General features: G+C 47.1%; 3 protein-coding genes across 9 annotated transcripts in view; 2 read left to right on the forward strand and 1 right to left on the reverse strand.

The window, feature by feature from the left end:
* The first annotated feature begins 1118 nt into the window (after positions 1-1118).
* BOLA3 (bolA family member 3) lies at positions 1119-7297 on the forward strand. 4 transcript variants are annotated; one of them, XM_081017643.1, is made up of 5 exons: positions 1119-1246; positions 2029-2155; positions 4666-4754; positions 5414-5527; positions 5793-7297. In XM_081017643.1, the coding sequence occupies exons 1-4, from the start codon at positions 1205-1207 to the stop codon at positions 5483-5485; spliced, it is 330 nt and encodes a 109-aa protein (XP_080873769.1). In that variant the 5' UTR covers positions 1119-1204; the 3' UTR covers positions 5486-5527; positions 5793-7297. The 4 variants fall into 4 exon arrangements, with proteins under 4 accessions (XP_080873769.1, XP_080873770.1, XP_080873768.1 ...); XM_081017644.1 differs by having other exon boundaries at positions 6912-7297; XM_081017642.1 differs by having other exon boundaries at positions 5414-7297.
* A 3876-nt stretch (positions 7298-11173) lies between these two features.
* Positions 11174-19477, forward strand: MTHFD2 (methylenetetrahydrofolate dehydrogenase (NADP+ dependent) 2, methenyltetrahydrofolate cyclohydrolase). 2 transcript variants are annotated; one of them, XM_081017533.1, is made up of 8 exons: positions 11174-11622; positions 13329-13513; positions 15016-15138; positions 15310-15462; positions 15544-15651; positions 16301-16393; positions 16757-16882; positions 18420-19477. In XM_081017533.1, exons 1-8 carry the CDS (start codon positions 11489-11491, stop codon positions 18557-18559), a joined length of 1062 nt encoding a protein of 353 aa, XP_080873659.1. In that variant the 5' UTR covers positions 11174-11488; the 3' UTR covers positions 18560-19477. The 2 variants fall into 2 exon arrangements, with proteins under 2 accessions (XP_080873659.1, XP_080873658.1); XM_081017532.1 differs by lacking the exon at positions 11174-11622 and adding an exon at positions 12043-12136.
* Positions 19389-23131, reverse strand: part of SLC4A5 (solute carrier family 4 member 5) — an 86189-nt gene continuing 82446 nt past the window's right edge. For all 3 annotated transcript variants that reach the window (XM_081017315.1, XM_081017317.1, XM_081017316.1), the window contains one exon: positions 19389-22288. In XM_081017315.1, coding sequence (XP_080873441.1) covers positions 22123-22288 — 166 coding nt within the window. In that variant the 3' untranslated portion in view covers positions 19389-22122. The remainder of the gene's footprint in view (positions 22289-23131) is intronic.

Here is a 23131-nt window from a genome sequence, read left to right on the forward strand (position 1 = left end):
AAGGAAGCCTTAAAAGCAAAGCTAACATTCTCCTGTTGCCTCGATCAGCCAGGATGCCCGTTCCCTAAATGAAATAGGAAAATTTGGAGACTTCGCACATATACGGACACAAACTACCTAATGCATGCAGACTGCTGTGGGCTTGTGTTCTCAGGGCACAACAGCTCTCCCAGGATTTCATTCTGAACTTGGAAGAAATTGATCTTTTAGTGTTGCAGCAACCAGAGTTTGTTTATTTCACAAAATGTATACACTGGTTTATTTGGTTTTTTTAAATGGTTAAAGCAGTTTTGCTAAAAAGATACAAGAAAAATGATCAATAAGAAAGAATAATAACCATAATTTAAGACTTCAAAAAGTTTTAAACAACTGTAAATTGAAAACATTAAAACACGCACCAACTTTCCAAGCATCTGGGTAAAAAGGTAAAGGGACCCCTGACCATTGGGTCCAGTTGCGGACGACTCTGGGGTTGTGTTGCTCATCTCGCTTTACTGGCCAAGGGAGCTGGCGTACAGCTTCCGGGTCATGTGGCCAGCATGATTAAGCCGCTTCTGGCGAACCAGAGCAGCACACGGAAACGCCATTTACCTTCCTGCCGGAGTGGTACCTATTTATCTACTTGCACTTGGACGTACTTTCGAACTGCTAGGTGGGCAGGAGCAGGGACCGAGCAATGGGAGCTCACCCTGTCGCGGGGATTCGAACCACCGACCTTCTGATCTGCAAGTCCTAGGCTCTGTGGTTTAACCCCCAGCGCCACCCGCGTCCCAAGCATCTGGGTAGGCTTCTCTAAACAAAAATGTTTTTTAGCAGGCTCTGGCAAGCACCCTGTGAAGGCATCTGCCTGATGTCAAGAGGCGGGGAGTTCCAAAGTGCAGGTGTTGCCGCCCTCCAAGGTGGAGGTCCCACGTGGCACCAGCGGCAGAGCCAGTGCCGCCGACTGAGTAGATGGAGTAGGACCGCCTGGAAGGTGGTGGCCTCTCCTTCGGCGGAGGGGAGAGAACCTTCTGCTCCGAGCTTTCCCCTGTTAACTCTATGCTCTTGGGAGAGCCGGAAGAATGGGCGGCATTGCGACTCTGCACGTTTCCTAACTCTGTGCTCTTGAGAAGAGCCGAGAGGAGCAACCCGGCTGCACGGCGCACGCGCGGAACGTCATCTTCCAGCGCCTCCAAGGCGCGCTCCCCTCTGACGCAACGGCGCGATGGCTGCCGCCGTAGCGAGGATGGCCGCTTGTCGGGGGAAGGTCGGTGATCTGTGGGCGGAGAGCTGCGGCCTCCTTGGCGGCGCTCTTGGCCGGAGGCCCTGGAGCGGGGAGGCCCCGGGAAGCGCCGCCCAAGCCCGCTCCTCTGCCCCAGGCGCAGCCCCCGCGGTGTGGGGCCCCCGGCGCCCCCGGCTCTGGAGCAGCGCCGTCGCCCCAAGGACGAGGAGAGCGCCTCCTTTGCCTTCCCGCCCCCGGGCAATAAGGCGAGGCGCTCGGGGAGGCTGCTGCCTGACGCTGCGCATGGGTCCCCCCTTCCCCGCCCCCCGAGTTTCTGGTTTATTCTGCCTCGAGTTTCTGGTTTATTCTTGGTAGGGATCATAGCTGTCAACTTTCCACCTTTTTAAAGGGAAATTACATTATTCTGAAAAGGATTCCTCGCAAGAAAAGGGGAAAGTTGACAGCTATGGTAGAGATCCCAGTGCGGAATACTGTAACTTGTGGGAGAGCGAGAGCCAGGCATTTTATTTTATTGCGTGGGCCATTGTGATTTAGGGGATTGTCAGTGGTGGAGCATGCCCTTAGCATGCAGAAGGTCCCAGGTTTAGGCCCCAGCATTTCTAGGTAAGGTTGGGAAAGATTTGGGGCTGAAACGCTGGAGAACCACTGCCAGTCAGTGTGGGCAATACCGAGCCATGTGCAGTGTGACTCAGGTGGTGGCAGCTTTCCATGTTCCCATAGGGACGTTTGCATCCTTTGCCATTATTATAGTTGGCTTTATTCTGATGATATCCCAACTAACACAAACTCTTTCCATTTCTCATCAGATCCATTTTCTTCTGCGCAATATAGTGCGAACCTTTGCTTCACAGACGGAGGGAGAAATCAGGGTGGCACAAGTGCTTAAAGAAAAGTTCCCTCAGGCTGCTGCTATCAAAGTAGTAGATATATCAGGTAATTAGCAAAGCCTCAGGCTCTGTCTGAACAGTTGCCATTCTGCAGGCTTTCCTGTGATCTGAATCATTTCTGTAGATAAGATTTGGAGAAAGGCATTGCTTTGTGGTTACCGTATTTTTCGCTCTATAGGACGCACTTTTTCCCCTTCAAAAATGAAGAGGAAATGTGTGTGCGTCCTATGGAGCGAAGATGCCATAGCTAAAGCAGCCCCCCGCGACCCTCTCCCGGCTGGAGAGGTGACGCGCGGCTATGGCAGGAGCCTCTACAGCCCCGCGTCACCTCTGCAGCCGGGAGAGTGCGCGCGGGGCTAAAGAAGCCATAGCCCTGCGACCCTCTCCCGGCTGGAGAGGTGACGCGCGGCTATGGCAGGAGCCTCTCCACTGCGCCTTTCCGCTGCTCCCTGACCTGCTCTTTGGGGCTGGTGGTGGGCTTCCCCCCGCCAGCCCCAAAGAGCAGGTCGAAAGGAACCTGAAGCCTGGAGAGCGAGAGGGGTCAGTGCACACTGACCCCTCTCGCTCTCCAGGCTTCCAAGGTAGTCGCCTGAACGCACCTTAAACGGCACCTTGTTTTAGAGCGGGAAAACAAGAGGGGGAAAGTTCTCCCCCTCTCTGTGCAGCGCCTCCTGCTGCTTCACTGAAGGGGCGCTGGGCAGAGAGGGGGAATTTTTTTTTTTCTTGTTCTCCCCCCTCTAAAACAAAGTGCGTCCTATTGTCCGGTGTGTCCTATGGTGCGAAAAATACGGTAATTGTAATTTTGGGTTAAGATTAAGAGTTGGCATTGTGTGCCCCTTAGTCTACCTTGTGGGTTTACATTAGCCTAATGAGAAATACTGTTTTTCTCATTTTGCTCTTAGGATGCCTTTAATAAAGGTACTGTATATTGAAAAATGCAGTGGCAGTACTCTTAGAGAATCAACATGTAGAGAGAAATGAAAAGGCTAGATGAATTTCCCCCCAAATCTTGTAAATTCTAAGTCCAGCGAACAGGCAGTTGGTTGCCTTAGGTTTCCCATGTTGTTATTGTTGTTCTTTGGTGATCACTCGTAGCCAAATAAGATTGTTTTCCATGAATATGGTCTTAACAGTGTGTCCGTAAGTGACTGTGGAGGCCAATTCTGGAGCTGCAAATCTTTCCACAGTGAGGACATAGGTTTCTGGGCAGGAGTTGATCACGGTGAGGATTTGCCAAACGTGCCTTCCTCTTAGCTCATGCAGAATACAATGCAGTTTTCATTTGGTATCCACTGCAGTCATGAACATTTCATTTCATTATTTAATACTTTATACCATTGTCTTGGCTGCCAAAGTACAGCACAGAACACAAAATAAAAATCACCTCTGCAAAATTATAATCAATAATGAAATTGAATGAATCCTAAAACTTAAAAATAAAGTTAAATGTTAGAATGAAATAAATTTTATAAGCCAGGTTTGGGCCATCTATTAAAACAGGAAGAGCAAAGTGGCCCAGATATGCTCCTTACTGAAGTATATTCCAAAGTTCAGGCAACACCACAGAGAAGGGTTGACTTTGTTCTCCCACAAATCGCACTAGTGTGAAATCTGGGGCACAGAGCATTGCTTCCCTTGAGAGTGGGGTAGAACATATGGGAGGATCCTGAAAGTAGAGAGGACCTGCACTATGAAGGTAGTTGTCAGGATGTTGTATTGGGCCCTGGAGCACATTAGAGCAGAATAAGAGAGATATTGCACTGTGACATTCCATAGCTCCCAAACATGGTGAGCAGCACCTTCTGTTATCACCAGCTGAGAAACTTAACAGGAAAGTAGCACCAAAGAGAACCCCACTGTGTTCTGAAGAGCTGGAGAGCCAGCATGGTGTAGTGATTAAGAGCGGTGGACTCATAATCTGGTGAACCAGGTTTGCTTCCCCGCTCCTCCACATGCAGCTGCTGGGTGACCTTGGGCCAGTCACACTTCTCTGAAGTCTCTCAGCCTCACTCACCTCACAGAGTGTTTGTTGTGGGGGTGGAAGGGAAAGGAGATTGTTAGCCACTTTGAGACTCCTTAAGGGGAGTGAAAGGCAGGATATCAATTCCAAACTCTTCTTTGTCTTCGTCTTCTTCTGAAGGAAGTGTAACCTTATGCATAATGCCAAAACCGACAAGCTTCCCAACCTAGGCTCTGCCACCATCATGATCTTTGTCATTGAGTAAACAGCTTGCTTGCCCTCAACCATTCATCATCATAGGCTTATAGAACTGTAAAGTTGGAAGGGATCCCAAGCATCATCTAGTCCAACCCCTGCAGTGTAGCAGTCTCCACTAGATCATACATGACAGAAAGGCACAAATGATATATTGTAGAGTTAGTTATTATAAATTGTCATGTGGTTTCTGTTACCATGTAGATTTCTTTCCCTGGTTGATCGTGTGATGCCCCCCGCCAAAAGCCCCTATTTAAAAGTGATATCAAGTTAAAAGAGCATAGGGGATTGTTAAAATAAAATAGCTGAAAATATGGTAAAATGAAATCCATTTTGTCAAGGTGGCTGTGGAGCAATGTATGAAATCCATATAGAGTCTGAAGAGTTTAAGGAAAAGAGAATGGTACAGCAACACCAAATGGTCAATCAGGTAAGCAGGTTAACATATTCTGGGTGGTCTATCTCTGTGTGGGAAATTATATTACATTTTCAGTTTCATGGATGCTTTGGATCTTGAGTTTTTGAGTTTCAAGCATTTTGCAGGATAATCTGCTCTTTTCTGTTCAAGCTCCCCCAGACTGTTCCCTATTCCATTTTCTTTGAATTAACTTAATTGTTCAAGTCTTTGACCTTAGTTGGGATGAGCTAATACAAGCAGTAGAATAAATTTTTGTATGGCCAGATGTTTAGAGCATGCTTATAAGTTGTTTTGGGTTGCCTTGGACAAGATAAACTGACCAACAGTTATAATAAATAATAACAACAACAACAACAACAGAGATGGAATACTCTGAAGGTCGGTAACAATTCACCTGCTGCTCAGTGCATTGCAGTAAACATCATCCATACCTTGACACAAATAGCATCATTTTTTAACTAGTTGGGTTTTAAAATTCCACAAGCAGATGGCCAGAAGCACCTTTCCCCACTTTGAAAGCAAAATACATTGGATCAAATAGAAACTGCTATTTTGAAATCTGTCTGTGCTTGGGGGGGTGTCTTGAACCATGCTTGGGTGTTGCCTTCTGGTCTTTGAGGTTGTTTCACCCCACTTTTTGTGTAGCTGCTTGCAATGCTTTCTTCCTCCAGGCTTTAAGTGATGAAATTAAATCAATGCATGGACTACGGATATTTACTTCTGTTCCCAAGCATGGAAGCTAGGAGTGGCTGACAACGTGCAAGATTTTCATATTCCAGAAACTGGTGAGGCTCTGAGAGAATGCTGCCTAGCACATGATACAGCCAGATGCCTTTATTTCCACCCTCCCATGCTTCTCCATCTCCCTCTGATCTACAAACTACAAATAAAATCACTGTGCTGATGTGCTGTAAAATAAGGGTACCTAAGGCTCGTTTCAAAAGCAGTATTTATTTTAGATGCAGAGGTCAGGTCTCTTAATTGCATTGATTAACCTCTTTCCCCCAAGAAGACTCGTGTCAGAATATCGTGTGAGTCTCTTGCCAACAGCTCTAGAGAAAGAATGAAGAATATTGTAGACAGGAAGAAGTACTCCTTGATATCCACCTCTCTTTATGCAAAAGTATGCCAAAGTTCAAGGGAAAATTATAGATGAAATGTGCTGCACTTGTTTCTGGGGTTTATGGCAATTGAGGAGCTGAAAAGGAATTTCAGAACAACAACTTTAGAGAGATTACTGAAAGAAGAATGCAGATGCCTTGTACACAGAGTGCCTTCCTTGTAATAAGGTTGCTTTAAACCAGCTGTTACAAACAGCGCAGTTTTCTAGGGTTAAATGATCCTAGCAACATTGTTTTATTAGCTGTGATGAGCAGGGCTGCCTGTCATGACCTTTCTAGGAATGTTACTGCAGTTAGTTTCTTGAAATGTTAAATGAGGTGTGATCTTTGGTGAAGAGTCATTTGCCATTTTAGCATGAGCAGCAGTGTTGAATTCTGAAAATCTAAAATAAAAATGCTACTTAAGTTTTCTTCCAGTCTAACTGCAAAGCGCTCTGTACTCTAATAGTATTGTATAGTGGCTGCACTGGAATACAAAAGGGACTTGTTGGACTGCAACTACAATTAGCCATATATCACACTGTGGTCTCTGGAAACTGCCAGTACCATTGCAATGCAACCTACTGTAATATTGGTATAGGATCCTTTGCACGCCCTGCAGCAAAGTTGAAAGGGCAACAGCATCACTTCAAGCCACAGAGAATGCAGCAACAGCATTAGATAAACCTCAGCAACCATGGCAATGTTGCTGGCATCCACCAATTACACTGCAGCATTAGGATGTCTTCACGTTAACCTTGCGTGCCAGGAACCACGCCATGCATAGTGACAGGGTACCCCTGTAACGCCATACTGCTCATCACACAGATGAGACAAACTGGCAGATACTACAGCACTTTCACCATTGTTTGAACCACTGTGGTGTCCTCAACACAAGGCAAGTTTTTTTTTAATTACCACTTTAATAGGTTATCTTCCTGTGTGTTTAGTTCTCTGTAAATCTCACTGGAATCAAGAACTGAAGGGAAGATATATGCATGTTTTCATTACATAAACAGTCCAGCACTCACTGCAGCTGGGGGATTGAATCCCCTTTTTCCACATACAGAGCTTGCCAACAACTGCCTGTGTTGAAAGGGAAGCAGAATAAGGTGCAGAGGAGAAGGAAGATGGAAGCCCCTAAGAGCCGCCATTCATACTCAACAGTTCTGAGCACTTAGCCTGGCAGAACACAGTATGGAATGTGAGCATTGGATACCACCTGCTAAGTGATTAATGTTACAAAATGGCTGTGGAACGTGATGGAGCAGATCGTACATCTGTGCCTCAACACACTTTTGTCTGTTTTTTAGTCATGTTAATAGAGAGAATCGTATCACCTTATCGTCTCTTGGCACTATAAAACACCCACTGTGATCCTAAAACATAGCTTGTGCTACAACCTTTATCACAGAAATGAGAGTGTTTCTTCAAATAAAACATAACCTCACTGTATCGCTGAAGTCTCAAGACTTGTTTTGGAGCTGTTTCACCAGAGTTCTAGTCAATTATTAATTCATTTTCTTGACTGCTTTCCACAAGAGTCTTAAAGCAACTTACAAACACTATAAAAATAAGAGTATTTAAAATTGGCAATTAACACACTAAAATCCACTAATATAATCCCCTAATATTTAATAAACAAATGAAACGATGGATAAACTTGGTCACCATAAAAGAATGCCTGCGGGAGCCGTAATGACCCATTCAAAAGCTTGGGAGAAGAGAAACTTTCATTTTGCACCAGAAAGATGTTAATGTCCCTGTTCACTTGCACAACAGAAACTATGGATGGACTTGGGGGACTGGCCTGCAAACAGACTGGCTTCACATTGTAATGAGAACTGAAAATATTGGTGTAAAACCAGTCTCCACAAGGGGGAGAGTGGAGCCGTCCTTGCTTCGTGGTGCAAGCAGGAAGAAAGCAAGATGAGCTTACCTGCCTCTTATTATTTCTCCTCCTCCTCAGCACATTACAAACGTTTGAGGCTAGCTTGAAACTTGCAGGGGTCTTACTGGCAGATGAGATGGTCCTGCTGTCACCTCCCATCTCTGGGAGTGGCCCTCTGGCAAAAAACGTGTGTGTGAAATACCAGGTGTTAGACCTGCTTTTCACATTTAGTGGGCAGTATTTGACTCACTACTAGAGATGTATGTTTTTGTGGCAAGAATAAGGCAATGAGTGGTTGTGTTGTGGGGGTGGAGAGTATTGAGAAATACAAAGCACATATCTTTCTAATCACACCTTAGCACACTTTGCTGATTAAGAGCATGGTAATTTGTTTTGCAAACAGGCATGTTCAGCAAATATAATCTCTGCATGGCATAGAGCACCCTTCCCCAAATTTGTGCCCTCAGGCTGGTTGGGCCTGATTGAAGTTGTAGTCCAAACCATCTGAAGATCACCAGGTTAGGGAAGGTTTGCATAGAAGTCCATGCTAAAGAAAGTAGAACCCAGCACAAATTTCTCACATCTCCGTCGCTGACCTTATTTAACACCAGCTACTGTGTGGGAAAAGCCACTGGGAATTGTGTTACATATTATAGTGGGCTCTTTGCCAAACCTTCCAGAGATTTTTTTCTCCCTGCTTGCCTGGGAGACTAAAAGCAGCAGGGGAGCTTCCATCAAGCAGGTCGTCTGAGGCTAAGCATCCATATGCACACTGAGTACAGTTGCCTAGCAGGCTTTGATAAAATCAAAGAATTGTAGAGTTGGAAGGGATTCCAACCCCTGCAAAGCAGGAGTCTTATCTAAGGCATTCATGATGGCTGGCCGTCCAATCTTCAAACCTCCAAGGAAGGAGAGTCCACCACCTTCTAAGGAAGTGCATTCCTGATGTTTAGTTGGAATTTCCTTTCTTGTAACTTGAAGCCATTGGTTTGAGTCCTACCCTCCAGAGCAGGAGAAAACAAGCTTGCTCTATATTCCATGCGACAGCCATTGAGATATTTGAAGATGGCTATCATATCTCTTCTCAGTCTCTCTTCCAGGCTAAACATACTCAGGTCCTTCAACCATTCCTCATAAGGCTTGGAATTGTTATAAAATGTAGAGTCCACACACATAGCAGACACATACTTCACAGAAAACCAATCCTTCACCCTTCAAAATATAGGAAATATTTTCTGAGAAAATTACACATTAGTTTAGCACACAGAACAATCCCCAAAAGCCATCCTGACTCTCCTAAATATTTCCTCTGCAGAAGAGAAACCTTTCCCAATAGTTCTTTCACTTTCAAATCCTGTCTTAAGGGCATATTTTGTGTATGAATAGCGTGGGCCTGGCACCTGGATGAGAACCAAAGTATTTTCCATCTCAAAAGAATGGCCAGACTGCCCAGGTAAAGCTATCAGTAAAACCTTATCAGATATCCTGGCAGAAAGAGAAGCCACACAATCAAATTTCTGTTGTAGACTGCCTCTTTCTGTGATTTATATTTGATGCTTTTAGTGCATAGTCTTTGGCTAATGGGTTGGGCAAAGTCTATAAAGGGGCTTGCACTCCTTTGTTCTGGGTCTCTCGCCTCCCTGCAAGGAGGTGGGGAACCCTGTTGCAATAGAAAAATAAAATATGCCTTGCTTTCAGTAGATCCTGCCTCCAAACATCCTTGTCTGACCGATCATGGACTTATGGGACTCAAGAGTCCCTTGGGGAATTGGGCAGCAAAAGCCAACCCCCCATTTTTCTACAACAGTTTCCAGACCCTTGATTATATTGGTTGCTCTCCTCTGCACATGTTCCAGCTTGTCAATATCCTTACTAAATTGTGGTGCCCAGAATTGGACACAGTACATGCTAGCAAGGTTATGCTTAAAATTCTACACGGTAGGCTTAAGCAGTATGTGGACGGAGAACTCCCAGAAGTGCAAGCTGGATTCAGAAGAGGCAGAGGAACCAGAGACCAAATTGCAAACATGTGCTGGATTATGGAGAAAGCTAGAGAGTTCCAGAAAAACATCTGCTTCTGCTTCATTGACTACGCAAAAGCATTTGACTGTGTAGACCACAGCAAACCGGCAAGTTCTTAAAGAAATGGGAGTGCCTGATCACGTCATCTGTCTCCTGAGAAATCTATGTGGGACAAGAAGCTACAGTTAGAACTGGATATGGAATAACTGATTGATTCAAAATTGGGAAAGGAGTACGACAAGGCTGTATATTGTCTCCTTGCTTTTTAAACTTATATTTAATTCATCATGCGAAAGGCTGAACTGGATGAATCCCAAACTGGAATTAAGATTGCCGGAAGAAATATCAACAACCTCAGATATGCAGATGACACAACCTTGATGGCAGGAAGTGAGGAGGAATTAACCTTTTAATGAGGGTGAAAGAGAGCACAAAATATGGTCTGAAGCTCAACATCAAAAAAACTAAAATCATGGCCACTGGTCTCATCACTTCCTGGCAAATAGAAGGGGAAGAAATGGAGGCAGTGAGAGATTCTACTTTCTTGGGCTCCACGATCACTGCAGATGGGGACAGCATCCACGGAATTAAAAGACGCCTGCTTCTTGGGAGAAAAGCAATGACCAACCTAGATAGCATCTTAAAAAGCAGAGACATCACCTTGCCAACAAAGGTCCGTCCAGTTAAAGCTATGGTTTTCCCAGTAGTGATGTATGGAAGTGAGAGCTGGACCATAAAGAAGGCTGATCGCCGAAGAATTGATGCTTTTGAATTATGGTGCTGGAGGAGACTCTTGAGAGTCCCATGGACTGCAAGAAGATCAAACCGATCCATTCTTCAGGAAATCAGCCCTGAGTGCTCCCTGGAAGGACAGATCCTGAAGCTGAGGCTCCAAGACTTTGGCCACCTCATGAGAAGAGAAGACTCCCTGGAAAAGACCCTGATGTTGGGAAAGATGGAGGGCACAAGGAGAAGGGGACGACAGAGGACGAGATGGTTGGACAGTGTTCTCGAAGCTACAAACATGAGTCTGACCAAACTGCGGGAGGCAGTGGAAGACAGGAGTGCCTGGCGTGCTCTGGTCCAGGGGGTCACGAGGAGGCGGACACGACTAAACGACAAATGCCTTTCCTTGACCTGGACCCTCGACTTCTGTTGAGGCAGCTTAGAATACCGGTAGCATTAGCTATTTTTGTACCGAGAACTAAACACACAGGAAGATACGCTACTAAAGCCGTGATAAAAAACCCGTCCCGTGTCTTGGACCCCGCAGTGGAAACTTCCCCCTTTCAGAGCAAAAGAAAAGAGAAGGAAGCGCCGCCCGCGGGGTTTCCTGCCTGCACAAGCCACGGCCACGCCCCTTCCCTCAGATTGCTTTATTTCAGGACCTGTAAACTCGCTCTTTTTCCTGCGGTTGACCAATCAGGACTTTCGATGGGCGTTTCAGCCCGCCCCCCGGGTTGCATCAGCCTTTCCCTCCGCCGCTTACAGTAGAAGCCACGGAGCGCTCCTCGGAAGCCCCCCGCCCTGCATTGGCGTCATTCCCGGCCCTCGCCCAATCGGGACAGCCGCGACTCTCCCCTCGCCGGATCGCGTCATTCCCCCTTGCGGCCAATGGCGGCGAGGCCGGCTTGGGAAAGGGGGCGGGGCGGAGCCTTTATAAGGCCTTGCCCTGGCGCCGCGGCCGCTTTCTCGCCCCTCGCTCTTCGCCCGCCTCGCCGAGCCCCGTCGCCATGGCAACCGCCTCCGCGCTCCCGCTCTTCCGGATCCTGGCCCGAGCCGCCTCGGCCGGCCCCGCCGCCCCTTGCTGCTGCCCGCGCCTGCCCGGCCCGCGGGGGACTCGCCGGCTGCACCTCACGGCGCCCAGGTAGGCGGGGGGGGGGTCGTCTGTCGGGCGGTGGAGCCTCCCTGGCCGGGCGCAGACTACCTGAGGAGGAGGAGGAGGGTGATAATGGCCAGTTCGAGGGTCCCCTCTCTTTCGCTGCTCCCCCCCCCCCCCGCTGGCCCTGGCTTCGCCCGGCCGCCGCTTTGGGAGAGGAAAGGGGGCAGGAGGGGCTGGCGGCGACCCCCCCCCCGCGACCCCCGGCCCATCTCTGCCCCGCTGCTTCCCTCGGGGAGCCCCTCCCGGCCGGGCGGGCGGGCGTCGTGGCGCCACTCCCCCTGGCGGCGGCGCGGAGGGCGGCAGGCTGATGAAATCGCCCCGGCCGCTTGCATGGCTCGGCCCCGAGCTGCTGCTGCTGCTGCTGCTGGCGCGGAGTTTCGCGCCGCCAGCCCGGGGTTGCTTCCGCGCCTCTGATGGGACGGGTCCCGGGAATGCTTCAGTATGATGGGCATCGGAGGCGCAGGGGCGCCCCAAGGCTTCCAGGAGCAAAGAGGTGGAGGTGCAGTGTGTGGTGTAATGGTTAGTGTTGGGCCAGCAGCCCCCTCGGAGACCCGAGTTCACTGTCTCTCAGCCCACCCTACCTCGCAGGGTTGTTGTGGGAGATTATACGAGGAGGGGGAGAACCACATGCGCTGCCTTGAGCGCTTTGGAGAAAAAAAGGTGGGCTATTAAATAAATACATAAATAGTCGTTGCTTGAAAAGGAGTACGGAATCCTGTCCCTAGAAACCTGCTGAAGTGGAGGGTGCGGGTCCCAAGACTTTCAAGGGCAAAGTGTGGAGCCGTAATTGGGAAAGGGGCACCTGTCATCTTTCTCTCTCCCTGGTGCTCTTATCGCTTGAGGAAGCCTGGTCTGCTTGCATGCAAGATAATATTCCGCAAAGTGCAGTTGCACCTTCCCCACTTCATGAAAAACAGCTTTGAGAACTTGGTTGGTGTTGGGAAAACAAGTTTCCCAGGCACTTTTTGAGATTCTGTTAGTTTGAAGAGTGTGAAAAAGGAATGTGTGAGAAAGATAATCTCTTTCCACAGCAGATTTGCCCTGTGGGTATCAGTGTACCTGATTCACCAAGACCCATTGCATGCTAGCCAAAACCCCAGCATGGTTGGCTCACAGTAGCGGCAAGGGGGTTTCCTGCCTCACTGCAGCAAGAAGTGAAACTTGCTTCGGAGGCTGCACCAAAATATCCTCCATTGTTTGCACAGAGATAGTAGCTTGATTAAAATGCTTTTGCCTGAATATATTTAAATGTTCTTCCAAATGGGCTCTGTGAAGTCATTCTACTGATACTGCAGTGGCAATTGCATGTAGAATTGGGCATTTTCTATTTTTTAGAGCAAGAGAAGGCCTGATCTTGTTCTGGAGCTCATCCTTCTCTTACTCTTCATAGTGCCTATGAAGTTATGTAATGCCTTTGTGGCAGTTGTTCGTGTGAAGTTTTTAGCTCCCTTGCATTCTTGCTCCATTTTGCCAACTGTTGGCTGTAGAGCGCATGCATTCGGCTGCCCCCCCCCCCATGTCCCTGTCCTTTTGTTAGGCTTCTGCCTCCCATGAGATCTGTGAACCTTTAAGTGTTGGGTCAGATAGCCTGGGAATAAGTGTAAGCTGCTCTGTGGGAAAGTAATGAATTTCCAACAAGACACTACTAAGCTTTTTGGGGATCAAATGCTTTAAAAACTCTCTGCTTGCAGGAATGAAGCAGTTGTCATTTCTGGGAGGAAGCTGGCCCGGCAGATCAGGCAAGAAGCCCGTCATGAAGTGGAGCAGTGGGTTGCAGATGGAAACAAAAGGCCCCATCTCAGTGTGGTTCTAGTTGGTGAAAACCCTGCCAGCCACTCCTATGTCCTGAACAAAACCAAGGCTGCGGCTGATGTAGGTAAGTCTTTCCTGGCCAGCGTCTTCTGCAGTATTAGTCATTGCACTATTGCTGGCAGAAAAAGGGTCTCAGATGAGTGTTGGTCCCCATAACTCAGTTTGGTTTGTCTCTCCTCCTGACCATCTCCTGGAGCCTGTCTCAGCTGCTGCTTCCTCAGCTGCCCTTCGTTTTGAGCAGTGTAACCTCGCCTTACCTCAGGAATACTGGCTGCAAGTGGTTCCTGGCCCTACCTGGACACACCCAAGACTGAACCTGGGATCTTTTGTATGCAAAGCAAGTGCTCAGCTGCTGAGCTACAGGCCTCCTCTAAATTTTGGGCAGTGAAGGGGCTGGGGTGCAGACGGGTGTGCCTTTCAGCTATATGGCAGACTGCAGCAGGGTTTGGCCAATACACTCTCTCCCCCACCACAGTCCACTTAATTTTGTTTTCTCTGGTTTCTGCCATCTCATCCCTAATGCTGCTGCTCTAATAATCCTACTTCACTTTTGTGTCAGTAATTGTTTCAAAGCTTGAGGTGGGAAATTGAAATAGGACTTGAAAAGTTTCAAGCAGAAAAATGCAGCAGGTGTTGCCTCTAGTACTTCCTGCTACTATGGTGGTATTAGTAGCAACAGCAGAGATCTAAACGCTTTAAAACAATATTTTGGGTTGCTGAGCTTTGTCAGAACTCTGTCTAGGCAGCAGTTGCTTTTGGGGCTTTACTCTAGATGTGACTTTTGAGTGGAAAATGTAAAAGGAGAAAGACCCCAGGGCTTGGCAGCCACTTGAGGTTTTTATTTCACTGGTCAGATTGCAGTTACTGGATCTTCACTGCCTCATCCACTCTTGCACTCCTGCTGTAGTTTGACATGAGGACAGTGGGCCTCATGTATCCTAAAGAATGTACACAACATTTTTGCACTGTTAAGCAACTCTGGTATTCATAGCTTCGTTTAGCTGGCTCCAGCAGTTCCCTTGCATAGTTTGCAAGCCTGCTAAGTGTTTTGGGAGGGGAAATGCTAACCAGGGGCAAAAGGCACAGGCTCACTGTCCAGATGTAGGATCATATATAAAGACACTTGTGCTTCACCAACTCATGGACAATGTCACAATTAAAAGCCCTTCCCCATAGTCCAGGACACTTTTCACTAGAAAAGCCGAAATGGGGTGTTGCTCACTGCATCTATTATTTCTTTTGCTTCTTCAGAATACTTTTCTAACAAACACTGCAAAATCTATTGTATTCTGCATTTCCATCTGGATCTGTTCTGTATCTTAATTTTGTGTGTGCTGCTGTTTGCCTATTGTGTTCCTTCTCTCCTGTATTTTTCCTCCATAATGACTTTTTAAAAAATTGTAAATGGCTTTGGACCAGGATTCTATTTGATTTCTCCCCTCCTGCCCCCCAAATAAAACAGAATAAAGTTTACACTGGAGCCATTCCTTGACTTATACTCATGAAGTATGGTTTACCAACTTCAATCGTCTTTTGACCCTCTTTCATCACTTTTGGTACTTGTAGGAATCAGCAGCGAAACGATCCTGAAGCCAGCCTCCATCACTGAAGAGGAGTTGCTTGATTTAATCAGCAAGCTAAACAATGACAGAAATGTAGATGGCCTCCTGGTTCAGCTCCCTTTGCCTGGTGAGTGCCGTGCTTTAGGAGAAGCTCTTCATCCAGCATCCCTAGACACAGACCCATAAGTGTCAGCTTCTGATTTCCCCCTCTGCTCATCCTGTTCCTGGGATTACATGCATCTGACTCCTTGCACTAAAATCTCTCTCTCTCTCCCCCCCCCCCCACTTTCCCCTCCAGAGCATATCGATGAGAGGAAGGTCTGCAATGCTGTGAACCCCGAGAAAGATGTGGATGGCTTCCATGTGGTGAATGTGGGCCGGATGTGCCTTGACCAATACTCCATGCTGCCAGCGACACCTTGGGGCGTGTGGGAAATCATCAAGAGAACGGGTAGGTGTTGGTGTGCAAATACTGCTGACCTTGAGTCGCTTGAAAGAAGGCAGAGCCTGACTTGGGTGTGCTGTGTTGCAGGGATTCCGACCCTTGGCAAGAATGTGGTTGTGGCTGGACGGTCAAAGAACGTGGGGATGCCCATTGCCATGCTGCTTCATACGGATGGGCGGCACGAGCGCCCTGGAGGTGAGGGTCTGGGGGGCCTTCAAGTGGGAGCTGCTTTTCCCAGGGATTCTTTTCCTCTTGGTCCACTTTCCTGGTGAGACGAAGGCTTTTATGATCTTTGCAGGAGGCAGCAAGTCATGTTTGCTGCGAGTTCTTGTCGCTGTGTGGCCCCAGACTGACAGGTCCACTGCGATACTGCCTCTTGCTTGCCTGGATAGAAAAGGGTGGAGGGTGTTGCAGGGGTGGGGGCTGCATGTGCAAAACTGGCTTTTACAGTACAAAGTTAAGAACCACACTGGTCGCTCCACCCACTGCCTGCCTGTTGCCCATATAACCCTTGCGTTATATGGAAGGTGTGCCTGCCCCACATTTTCCCCTCAGCTGAAGCCTTTAACTCCGAATCGTTAAACTGTTGTTGTTTTTAATGCGCTTTTTCTTGAGGTGCTGGGAGGTCTTAGTGGGAGTATACAAAGTAATCAAACCCAAACTGTTTCATGAGGTGGGTGCGAGGAGTGCAGACTCTGTGGGTGGTAGGAGCATATGGCGAATTGCCAGATGAGACGCAGCCCCATTCCACCTCCCTAGCTGCCACTTGCCCTTCCGAAGGCCGTTGGAGGCTTCTGCCAGGAGGTCCAGTGTGTCCTGTTCTCACTGTAACTTTTCTTTTCAGGGGATGCAACAGTAACCATCTCTCACCGCTACACTCCAAAGGAACAGCTCAAGCAGCACACGATTCTTGCTGACATTGTGGTTGCAGCTGCAGGTAAGATTCTGGGTGTCTTCTTTAAGAAAAAGAGCCTGAAAGCAGAAGCCCTTGAAGAACACGGCTGCCATTCCTGTAGTGGCCATGCTAAGAATAACTAGGAAGGATTCCGCTAGGAGTCTGAATGCCGACGCTTCTGCCTGTGGAATTTCACATGCTGCTTCAAGCAGGTGGCTGTTGGCTTGCAATGGCTGCCCTATGTTATGATTGATGACAGGCACCCTTTGTCAAGCTCTTGGGCTTTGTCCTGTGGACGTCTGCCTGTGGCCGCATTAAATGAAGATCGGTAGCTGCCTTAGACGTTACATGCCGAAATGAAAGTGAATGAATTAAAATGTTAACCCCTGAAATGTTGCATTGCAGGCATCCCTAATCTGATTACAGCCGATATGATCAAAGAGGGAGCTGCGGTTATTGACGTTGGCATAAACCGAGTCCGGGACCCTGTTACTGCAAAACCAAAACTTGTTGGAGATGTGGATTTTGAAGGTAAGCAGGGTGCTTTGTATTTGGACCTCCAGTCCTCACAGTGTCTGATCTTGCCTTGCCTTAGGCCACCTGAGGCCATGCAGCTGTTTTGGTGTACGCCTCTGATCCATCTTGTTCTGACTGGGGCTGATAGGAATTGTAGTTCAAAACATATTGAGAGCGGCGGGTTGGGGAAGGCTGGGTTAGGCAGATAGGCTCCTGCTGTCTCAGCTATCCTTGGGAGGGTTGCAGTTTTGAACGAGCTGCATAGCTTCTCCTATAAGGCAGTGGGCTAGCATGATGCAGAATATATCCGGTTACTTGATATCTTACATAAAAAAAGATTGTAATTCTTCCTTGTAACTTCATCCTGCAACTTCTGGATGGAGCAGCTGGTGGGCTGCGAATTTTGAATCTGGTGCGTGCTCTTGGCAGCACGGAGTGGACTCTTGCGTGTGACCTTGTTTCAGCGAGTAATGGCAGGAGTTCAAATTTCTGAAAGCTTTAGCACATGCAGCTCTTGATACTGTAAATATCAGCTTAGCTAACGTATTAAGACAGTTTGCCCGGCAGAGAAACACCTAGATCTGGCCAGTTTTGTTGTAATGTAAGGATGGGCAGCTGCCCAGAACTCCTGCTGAATGTACACCACTGTGTGGTTTGGGGCTTCTGGCAAAAGGGCCTGACTCCCTTTCCACTGTTGCCCTCGCAGGACTTCTCCTACCAGTTACTCTGGCTGATAATATGGAAATACTCTTAACTATGGAAGGCATATAGAATGGAGAATATGAGGGGTGCAGGCAGTGGACTTTGAAGGACACTGTAGCTCCTTAGGGTGTTTTTTTTTTTTTGTTTTTTTTTTGTAAAGGTTAATAAGGATTCTGAACCTCTTATAGGACAAGGATACAAATTATGGGTATGTTATCTCACAATGCTAAGTTTTAGATATTTTGTTTTTGTTTTATTTGGCAACTAGCATGGAGACAAAAGCTCAGAGGTCTCTGAATCTGGGAGAGGTCTATGGTGGCTTTCCAGTGGTCAGGGGAAGTGGCAGTAGTGCTGTCAGCAGCACCTGTGGCTCTTACTTTGCCCTGCTTGGTCCCCCTGCCTCAACATTCACACTGTTGTTGTCACCACAGCCTTTCCCAGCCCAGATTTCAGGATTAGCTTCTTTGGGGCAGCCTCCCTCTGCACCCCCCATCTTCTGTGATGGCTCTCTGCCTGTGGAATACTCTCCCCATGGAGACTTGCCTGATGCCTTTGTTACATATCTTTAAGAGCCAGGCGAAAGCATTCCTCTTCTCCCAGGCCTTTGGCTAATTAAACAATCTATGGCCTTTTAAACTGTGTGTGTGGGATTGTTTTTGTTTGTTACTATGGTATACATTTTTATGTTATATTGTAAACTGCCCTTTGATCCTTGGGTGAAGGGCAGTATAGAAATACAGCAACAATTTTGTCCTTGATTCGCCTCTGTCCTGCTTGCAGCCTCCTCCTCGGGCTTTTGACACTTGTTTTCCTTCTGTGCTCCATCATCTCCTTTCCTCCTTTTCTCCAGGTGTGAAGCAGAAAGCCAGCTACATCACTCCAGTCCCTGGTGGGGTTGGGCCCATGACAGTTGCCATGCTGATGAAGAACACCATCATTGCTGCAAAAAAATTGTGGCGGCCTCAGGAGCTGGAAGCCCTAAGTGCCTAATGCTGGACTTCCTAGGGGCAAGCAGCAGCAGCATTCCAAATCTCTTCCCAAACACAGCCTAAGGGACAATGCAATATTTATTTATTGGCTGAAAGGGCATCAGAGAGTCTCGCTCTGGAGTATTTATTCTAAAGCAATTTTTTTCCAAGGCAAAAGGGTCCAACATGATACATGATTCCGATCATTTAAGCGTCTGCGTTTATGTGCAGGAACCAAGCTTGAGGTTAGGATAGAGGGGAGTGATTGTGCTATCTCTCAAACCCAGTAGGAAGCTGTAACTGAGGGCCAAGTGTGTGTGTTCATTGTACAAAATGTCTTAGTGTGTACAGTGGTACCTCGCAAGACGAATGCCTCGCAAGACGAAAGAGTTTTCCATTTTTTGAGTCGTTCCGCAAGACGAATTTCCCTATGGGATTGCTTCGCAAGACGAAACGTCTTGCGAGTTCTTGCGAATTTGTTTCCTTTTTCTTAAAGCCGCTAAGCCGCTAATAGCCGTGCTTCGCAAGACGAAAAAACCGCAAGACGAAGAGACTCGTGGAACGGATTAATTTCGTCTTGCGAGGCACCACTGTACATGGTGCAATTTCAATTCACCAACCTCTGCTGAACCCAGGAGATACTATGTTATCTGCTAGGATTATACCACAGCTATTCTGGAGTCAGATGTTGCTATTTTCTACAAAGCCTTATTTGTATGACCTTTCGAAGCTCTTGTAACAAAAGTTCTCAGTTCCTAAACATTTTTTTTGAAGATGGAATGGACCCAAAAGCTAGACAGTATTTTGAGATATAGTGTTGTGTTAGCCTGCAAAAACTTGGGTGAAGTTCGCTGTGCCTGTTCAAGCTTGCTTGCTATTTACATGGGCTGTTACTGGAGCTTGGAGGTTGCATCTGAATAAAAGCGATTCACATAGCACATTCAAACGTTTGCATTCCAATGTGTGCACTGACAAGGGGGATCTTAATTGTGCAGCAGCCGAAGAAGAATAGTAACTCGGTGGTAAAGCGTATGTGTTGTGTGCCAAAGGTCCCAAGTAGTATCCCTGGTATTTGTGTCCCCAGGTTTTTTTGAATACCAAATCTCCGTGTGACCCATGTGGTTTTTTTGCAGTCTGGTAAGAGTCCCATTTTTTGTGACACTTGACATTTCCAATATGTGACTACATCTGATAACACACTATTACTCTCTCTCTCCAACCTGGTGCCTTCTAGATATGTGGTCAACAGTGCCCATCAACCCCAGCATCATCCAGCTATGCTGGCCATGAGTCATGGGAATTGTAGTCTAAAGCATCTACAGGGGCACCATGGTGTGGAATCCTGACTTACAGCACCCAAGTCATTTTAGATGGTATAAATCTGAGAATCCTTAGCAAAATACTGAATTGCCTCTTGAAGATGAACATGATTTTCATGAGCACAACACAAATGGAAGAGGTTCAAAAATTTATTAGACTATAAATGTTACTATAGTAGCAATGTAATAGCTCTGGGGCTGAAAATCTTTTGCTTTTGAAATTGTGTGTGTGTGTGTGTTTGTAGTGGCACTGAGCACTGCGGTGCTAAGTAGCTGATGGTGGGAGTAATAGATTTCACAAGCACAGGTGCATGAAACACTTGGCTTCCACAAACAGCCTTTTGATTTACAAATCCTGCTAAAACTTTATAACAGTATTGTTAAAGCAGCCTCTACTAAGCAGTACACAGTAGTGGTACAAAATAAGTAAGGAAAATATACAAGGCTATGTTCAAGTTCAAGTTGTTCTTGCAGCCTTCACTGGCTTGGCACCTTCCAATGGTTTAGGAATCCAAATCCTACAAACCTCCGCTAGCCTGGCCTCGCTACAACGGACTGATGGGGCACAAGTTTCAGGGAGGCTAAGTTAATTCTATTTAGAAGTTGTTGCCCAGGCATAAAACACTGTTTTGTTGAATTTTGTCCAACAGTTAATGGGTACTTGATTGACATAATATGATAAATAGGATGCTAAATTCAAGTTTTTCTTTTGTTTTGACTTCAATATTTACAAAGTTACAAGGAAATCACCATTAAGTTCACACAGGTTCAAACCAGGTGCAATATTTAGCAGGCCAGAATATTCTGTACATAAGAGTCCTGCTTTAGAAGTAAAGTATCCTTTCCAAAGAAAATATCAAGTCTTTGAAACTGCACAATAGGGAAGAAATGGTAACTGAATTTTTTTTGATTCCAAGATGTTTTTTTCTGACAAGTAGAAGGAATGATCTTTAAGCCAGTTAAGGCCAACAGCAATCAGCAAACTATCAGATAGCTTGACAGCCAGGTGACAAGCCACACACTCACATTTCTGTTGTAGATCACCTTTTTCTGTGACACGTGTGTGATGCTGTTTGGGTGGTCCTTGGCTAAGGGACAATTTCTAAAGCCTTTAAAAGTTCTTGTGCTCCTTTTATCTGGGTCCTCACCTCCTACTGAGCAGAGTGGGGGGGGGGACTTCTGTTGCAACAGAATAATAAAGATCTGCCTTGCTTTCACTGGATCCAGCCTCAGCTCATTCTTCTCTTGACCAATAATAGCTCAGTTGGTTAGAGCAATAGTGCAGATAATGCAAAGATTGCAGGTTCAGTCCCTGTATGGAGCAGCTGCATATTCCTACACTGCAGGGGGTTGGTCCATTCCAACTCTATGATAACAAACCTGGGGGACTTAAGTCCCTTAAAAGGGATGTTAGGCTGTTAAAGCCCACCCTCCAATTTCTTGGGGACAGTGGTATTGGCACACACTGAAGGAGGTATCTCATGGCACTATGGTTGGCCAGGGATGCCATGCTGGGAACCCCCAGCTCTTAACAGAAAACACTCATTCACTAAGGGCTTACCCACATTTCCTCATGTTCAGATGGCGAAGGTGACCATTCTCTTGGAACCAGCTTGGGGCCTTCATGGTAAATGCACAAACAACCAGCATTTCTCATGAAGGAATTCCACAGGAGGTGTCTCCTTGGGCAAATTGTTGAGAGTCATCAGAAGTCCAAATCTGCTTTGCTGCAACTGGATTCTGTTGCTCCTCCGCCTTCGTCAACAAGCATGTGCAGCATTCAGATAAATGATACGTCATTTGAAGATGGCAGTAATCCGGCTCCTCCTGCCTCTGCAATACTATGGTTGATAGTGAGAGAGAGGCTTTTTCTACAGGAGTGGAAGGTTTTATATGCTTAGCTACCAAGTGAATAAAAAAGCTACTGGCTCCACTGAGAGATGTCCTACTGAAATCCATGAGCCTTCAGAGGAAAAGACCAGCAGGTCCAATTGGAAGGAACTGCTGCAGACCACAGGGAAGAGCTGACTGAAGACATCCAAGTCCAAAAATGATACTGTTCCTCCAGCCAAGGAGCTCAAGTTCCTTTGTTCCCACAGACTTTTAAAGTCCTATTTCCATGTTGCTTGGATGGATCTTAAGCTGGAGATCTAGGGTCATCATGGCACGTGACCAAGCAGGATGGAATGTCACAAACTCTCTAATTTTCTGGTGCTAAATGTGTGTATATATATATCTACATACAAAGGACCCCCCATTCCTGGGACTATAGAGTGGTCTCGCTGCCCATGTCCCGGGGGTGCTTCTCTGTGTCAGTGTCTTCATAATCTGACTCCATCTCTATCTTCACCTGGGGCACAGCACAGATGGGATTTCGAGAGTAATTAAATGCAGGAGAAGACGGGCAGGAAATCTTCAGGTGAAGTGTAATACTGGAAGAAAAGCAGAAAAGGGGGTTAGTTGGTCAGACCATTGCAGCCAAGGAATTCTATTCTATTCTACTCAGGCCTTGCTGTCCCTCTGCCTGTCAGCTCATCATGCGGCACATCTGAACAAACCCCCTTTCCACCCCTCTCTTGTGGACCCTGAAGGCTCATGAAGCAGCTGCAACCCGGTGCCCTCTTGGCTCCCTGGCCCACAGTTCCAATCCTTTCTCATCTTGCCACTTCCTCCTAGGCTGACCATGGTGGTGGTGGTGGTGGCAGAGTTGGGTCCAGCCCTGCTTTTTGGCTTGGCCAAAGCTGCCCTTTGTTTCACTGGGTGCTGCTCTTCAGTCCATTGCTTGCTTTGCTCCACTTCCTCCGGCCATCCTGTGCCTTGGCCAGTCTCTCTGCATCTCTCTCTGACTTGTTGCACAGGCTCTCTCCTGACTCTGAGGACAGTGGGCTTCCTTCCAGTTGCCTCACTGTCATTGTCCTTTTCCTCATTCCTTCTCCTTCACTTAACATTCCTCATACCTCCGTTGGCTTGACCTCAGCTGCCTTGCCAATTATTTAATTTATTTACTTATTTACAGCCCACCTTTTCCTTCAAGGAGCTCAAGGTGGTATACATGGTTCTCCTCCCCCCTTTTCATTTAATCCCCACAACAACTGTGAGGGAGGTTAGGCCGAGAGGCAGTGACTGGCCCAAGGTCACAAGCAGTGAGCTTAATGGCCAAGTGGCAATTTGAACCCTGGTCTCCAGGTCCTAGTCCAACACTCTAACCTGCACTGCAATAGCCCTCCCTCCCTCCCTCCCAAGATGTCTTCCCAGCTGTCAGTTGGTGCAGTAAC

Source organism: Podarcis pityusensis (genome assembly GCF_964106645.2).
Source record: "Podarcis pityusensis genome assembly, chromosome: 8".
Lineage (NCBI taxonomy): Eukaryota > Metazoa > Chordata > Lepidosauria > Squamata > Lacertidae > Podarcis > Podarcis pityusensis.

Excerpts from the sequence above, each read along its gene's own strand:
- BOLA3 (XM_081017642.1), top strand. The coding sequence starts at position 1,205 with ATGGCTGCCGCCGTAGCGAGGATGGCCGCTTGTCGGGGGAAG. Across the intron at positions 1,247-2,028 it reads TGGCCGCTTGTCGGGGGAAG|ATCCATTTTCTTCTGCGCAA; the intron begins GTCGGTGATCTG and ends ATTTCTCATCAG. Across the intron at positions 2,156-4,665 it reads CAAAGTAGTAGATATATCAG|GTGGCTGTGGAGCAATGTAT; the intron begins GTAATTAGCAAA and ends CATTTTGTCAAG.
- MTHFD2 (XM_081017533.1), top strand. The coding sequence starts at position 11,489 with ATGGCAACCGCCTCCGCGCTCCCGCTCTTCCGGATCCTGGCCCGAGCC. Across the intron at positions 15,139-15,309 it reads GGTTCAGCTCCCTTTGCCTG|AGCATATCGATGAGAGGAAG; the intron begins GTGAGTGCCGTG and ends TTTCCCCTCCAG. Across the intron at positions 16,394-16,756 it reads CATTGTGGTTGCAGCTGCAG|GCATCCCTAATCTGATTACA; the intron begins GTAAGATTCTGG and ends GTTGCATTGCAG.